This window comes from Bison bison, unplaced genomic scaffold, assembly GCF_000754665.1.
Source record: "Bison bison bison isolate TAMUID 2011002044 unplaced genomic scaffold, Bison_UMD1.0 scf7180017846004, whole genome shotgun sequence".
NCBI classification, from domain to species: domain Eukaryota; kingdom Metazoa; phylum Chordata; class Mammalia; order Artiodactyla; family Bovidae; genus Bison; species Bison bison.
The window spans coordinates 13,951-19,197 of record NW_011476577.1 but is presented as its reverse complement, the minus strand read 5'-3'; the positions used below and the strand labels follow the sequence as shown (position 1 = coordinate 19,197).

The 5,247-nt window shown below is 58.2% G+C and overlaps 1 protein-coding gene across 1 annotated transcript in view; it reads right to left on the bottom strand.

The window, feature by feature from the left end:
• LOC104987362 overlaps nt 1–5,247 on the bottom strand; it is a 27,799-nt gene that overhangs the window by 13,885 nt on the left and 8,667 nt on the right. The window contains exons 6-7 of the mRNA XM_010838230.1: nt 1,736–2,898; nt 1,441–1,535 (exon numbers count right to left, since the gene is read on the bottom strand). Of these exons, the coding sequence (XP_010836532.1) occupies nt 1,441–1,535; nt 1,736–2,898 (1,258 nt within the window). The remainder of the gene's footprint in view (nt 1–1,440; nt 1,536–1,735; nt 2,899–5,247) is intronic.

The window sequence follows — 5,247 nt, the reverse complement described above, 5'->3', positions numbered from 1 at the left end:
GAGACACGGTTTCTCCTGCGCTGCTCGGGGGGATGCACAATGGTGTGGTCACAGCCAATACAGCCCAGCAGTGCCTCCGTGAGTGAGACACAGAGGTACCACGTGACCGGACAACTCTCCTCCTGGGTGCATGCACAAGAGAGCTGAAAACAGGTGCTTAGATGTTTCAATCAGAGCGGCCCAAAGGGGGAAACAGCCCACAAGTCCATGAGCTGACTACGGGTGTGCAAAATGTGGGGGATGCCCCAGTGGAATATTACTCAGCCATAAAAAGGAAGGAAGTCCTGACGCAGGCTGCAACACAGATGAACCTGGAAAACACGCTCAGAGGAGGGAGTCAGGCACAGAGGCCCTGTGCTGTCTCAACTGATGTGAGACACCAGAAGAGGTGAATCCAGCCAGCCAGAATGGCCATCATAAAAAAATCCACCGACAACAAAATGCTGGAGAGGGTGTGGAGAGAAGGGAACCCTCCTCCACTGTTGGTGGGAATGTAAATCGGTACAACCACTACAGAGTCCAGTATGTAGGTTCCTCAAAAACCTAAAAACAGAGCTACCATATGACCCTATGTCCTGGGCATAGCGTAGTCCTGGGCAACCCTAGTCCTGGACATTTATCTGGAAAAAAAAAACGTGATCCAAAAGGATACATGCAACCCAGTGTTCATTGCAGCTAAGACACGGAAGCAACCTAGGTGTCCATCGACAGAGGAATGGATAAAGAAGATGTGGTAGGTATATGCGATGGAATGTACTCGGCCATGAAACAGTAAGATAATGCCGCCTGCAGCAACACGGGTAGATCTAGAGATCGTCACACTGAGTGAAGTCAGTCAGACAGAGAAGGAGAGATATCGTGTGACATCCCTCACATGAGGAATCTAAAAAGAAATGACACAGAGGAACTTACTTACAAAACAGAAAGAGACGCACAGACTCAGAAAATGAACTTACAGTTGCCCGGAGGAAAGATGAGGGGAAGGGATAGTTAGGGAGCTCGGGATGGACATGTACATGCTGCTGTATTTAAAATGGATAACCAACAAGGACCTCCTGTACAGTACATGGGGGAAAAAAAGAAAGAACAGGTGAATCCATAAGGATGAACAGCAGATTGGGGCTCAGGGGAGGAATGGAGGGGCCTCGGGGCTCAGGGGAGGAGTGGGGGGGTGACTGAGAATGGGAACTGGGTTTCCTTTTGGGTGATGAAATGTTTTGGGACTAGACGGAGGTGGTGGTTGGTTTCACAATATTGTGAATGTGCTAAGGGCCCCTGAATAGCTCAGCTTATAAACGTTAACTTTACATAACAGCAATCTCACCTCAGTGGAAAGCAACGCAGCCCTGATCACAGGCTCTGTGCAGCTCTGGACAGAGCAAGCCAACCCCTGCCCAGGAGAGCCCCCTAGGAAGCCCAGCCCCGGCCCCTCACACCCACCTGCCCGGGGCCTCCTGGTCCCCCAGTACCATACCGGAAGTCACCTTGCTCCACTGCAGCACCGGCGCCCCCGGCCCAGCGGCGGCTTCCAGATCCTAAAGCAGAGAAGGATGCTGTCAGCCCCAGCCCAGCCACAAGACCCCAGACCCTGTCTCAGCCTCGGAGCTGGCCCCGGCCTCCGCGGGAATCACAGGCTGGGCCCTTCTAGGGGGAAGGCGGGCAGAGACAGAGGCAATGGGGTCCCCGCAAAGCCCCATGGAGGCCAGGGGAGCCGGGTGTCTGAGCTGCCACATACCCTGGACTGTGCCGCGTGTGGGACGAAGGTCACGATGCCGGGGGTCGTCTGGGAGACCACGGGGATGGCTCTGCCCAGCACGGCCTCCCTCTGCTTCCTGTGGGCACCCTGCAGCCTCTGGTTTCTGAGCTCCAGCGAGCGCATGGCCGAGGCCTTTTCTTCCAGGGCCTGCCGCCGCCAGGCTGCAGTCTTCTGGCGCATGAACTCACGCAGGGACTCGGAGCCGTGGAGGGGGCCCAGGGCCCCCCGGGGCTTGGGGCAAGGCCGAGGTGGCCGCACCTCATTCTCCTTCTCAGGCGCGTTCCGAAGGGCACCCTGGCTGGGCCTCGGCCAGGCGAGCTTGGCCCCCGAGGGGGTCTGCAGGGGACCCCTGCCCTGATACAGGGGGCTGGGCCCCTGTGTGAAGGAGGTGCTCCAGGGCCGCCAGGTGGGTTGGCTCGGCCTTTCCAGAGGGCTCCATGGCCTCGGGGCGGACTCTGCCGCGTCTTCACAAGCAGTCCAGGCCCTCTGTGGACCCCAGGCCTGCCCGGCCGAGGCGCTCCAGGACCGCTGCAGGAAGGGGACCCACCTTTTGGGGGGGCTCCCGGGCCTCTGCAAGGAGGGGTCTCGTCCTTGGAAAGCCCAGGTCTTTGGTGGGCAGGAGGCCTGCCTGGCCGAGGCGCTCCAGGGCCGCTGCGGGAAGGAGTTCGGCCCTTCGGTGGGGCTCACGCATCTCTGGAAGGAGGTGTCCCGTCCTGGGGCCACCCAGGTCCTGTGTGGATAGGACTCCCACCCGGCCACAGGGCTCCAGCGCTGTGCGGCAGGGAGGCTCCCAGCCCTCTCAGAGGTGGGCAGCCTGTCCGTCGGGGCCCCAGGGCTCTTCCAGAAGGCACCCCTGACGTCTGGGGGTTTCCAGGGGCCTGGCCGCCTCCTCCCTGCCAGGCCATGCAGCTCCAGTCCTCGGCTCGTGTGGCGAGTCCGGGCCAGCTCCAGCCCAGCCTGGATTTGCTGGCGGAGGTCTCGAAGGACGGCCATAGCAGCCTGGATGTTCACGGGTGGATCGCGGGAAGCCAGGGTGGGCACGTTGTCTGAGGGCATCTGCAGGTCACTGTGGACAGAGGCTGGACTTGGCGTCTGGGGGTGGACAGGGGAGCTCTCAGTGGCTCCAACCTTCTTCCTGTGATCTGCAAAGACAGGCAGTCGCGGGGTTGCCAGGAGGCGCAGAGCCCCCCTAGAGACCCCCTGTCTTGGCTCTGCTCTCAACATCCACTCGCAGGAGCCCTCTGGGGGCAGATGCCACGTCTGGGTGACTCACAGCTGTGCCCAGGCGTCTGGCACAGAGCCACCCTCTCTGAACATGTCGAAAACTGAGTATGTGTGTCGGGGAGTGCGGGTAACAGATGTCTCCTGGGAGCCACTGTGGCTGCAGGCCTGCATTCTCTAGGTCAGCACAGCCTGGTGGTCATGCCCTGCCTTCCAGGAGCAGAAATTTGCTTCTCAGGGACAGAAACCCTCTTTTTGTTTTTTTTTAAATGCAGCGAGTCCCGGAAGCCCCCGTATGCTGGTGGGTTTGGTGGGTGTCTGACAGGTCTCCGGGGGAATGGGTGCCACACCTGCACCCCAATGCCATTGCCGCCTGGGCGTCTCTACCCCGGCGCCCGCCCCCAAGATGCCACACGGAGCGGAGCAGAGTCCAGGCGGAGGCACGAGGTACCTAATTCTGCGACAGGGGCCTGGTCTCTTGAGGGGATCTTGCTCTGGAGCCTGGGGAGGGCGGGCGGGGGCCCCAGCACACCCTCACCAGGGCTTGTCCTTTCCTCCAGGCATGAACACCCACCAACTCAGAATCTTAAAGAGAAAACACATATACAGCCAAGTGCCCGGGGCCCTCCGCGTGCCGGCCCAGAGGGGAAGGCTGGCAGCTCCTCACAGAGCCAGGAGACCAGGTCACACGCTCCCGGAGGGGACAGGGTGAAAACACTTGGGTCCAGGCCACTCTGGCGCTGGGCCACACCCCAGCCATTAGCCAGCATCCTGGGCAAAGTTGAGTCTCAGGATGACCTGGACGTGTGACCTGATTTCTCTGGCCCTCAGGGGTAATAAAACGTACTCCCTATGGATTTCTCTGTAAAACACAGAACGCAGGCCCTCGAGCACCGCACGCGCTCTGTAAAGGCTGGTCAGAAGCAAAGACAATCGCTCGCACCCCCAGAGCTCGCAGGGCGGGGGCGGCACTGTCGGTAATCACTTGCCCTGAACCAGAGGAAACTAATTTGTTTTTAATCTGGTGAGAGCGGGGATCAGGGTGGGAATCAAGGAAGCTGTTGCCGAGAAAAGGGGAAATAGAAGGCTGAACTTCTCTTTCCTTTCCTGAGAACAAAGAAGATGAAGAGAACAGTGAGCAGGCGTGATCTCTCCGCGTTCTCAGCTGTCCCTAGCCTGTAGTCTGTAACCGAGGTTGCTTTTCTGCCCTCTGACTCCGCAGGAGCTCGTTCTGAACCTACTATCCTACAGTGTGAGTCGCTCAGTCGTGTCTGACTCTGTGACCCCATGGACTGTAGCCCACGGGGCTCCTCTGTCCACAGGATTCCCCAGGCAAAAATACTGGAGGGAGTTGCCATTCCCTTCTCCAGGGGATCTTCCTGACCCAGGGATGGAACCCAGGTCCCTTGCACAGAAGGCAGATTCTTTCCTGTCTGAGCCACCAGGGAAGCCCTACTATCCTTTAACGCTGTGCTGATCACCTCCTGTTCCTGGTGCTCCCCTTTACAGCACTCTTTTGCAGATCACCTCTCGGAGGTCTCTTTTTGCATTACAGGAAGGAGGTCACAGTACGACACACGAAGGACAAAGGGCCCAGCCACTGGGCTACTGACACCAGCCTGTGACCGGTTTTGAAACAGTGCAAGAGGAACAGGAAGAAGAATACAGGATCCTCACGTCTCTGTTCCGTAGCACCGACCCCTGACTGTGAGCCCTCCTCTATGCGATCCCCAGATTCCTCATGGAAGTGGGGCACAGTTCTCGAGGCACAGACCTACTGTGTTCCCCGCCTCCTCCCACGGAGGATTAAAGCCACCCTTCCATTTCCTCCAAACAAACTGGCTCCATCTGTTTCTATTTGGCTTTTTTATTCGCCCTCCCCAGCCCAGGCTTTGTTGGGCAGAGAAAGCTAAGATTTTGGCGGCAGCAAAGCCACCCAGGGCGGCAGGATGAGGGGTCCGGACAGTGTGTGGAAACAGACAGCTGCCACATCCCAAACATAAACACTTTCTTTAATAAATGCCATCACATCATAAACATCATTTATCAAGGTTTTACTTCGTAATCCCAAATCACCCTCACCAAATGCCATTAGCAGCCCCACCATCATCACAAACCCAACCATAAGGGCCCTGGCAGAGGCAGAGGCAGAAGCAGTGGCTGACCTTGAGCACACGCGCACACACACGCTCACACACACACACACACACACACGGCAGGGAGCCAGCCCAGGCAGCGCCCCAGGAAAACAAAACTACCCAGACCAAGAC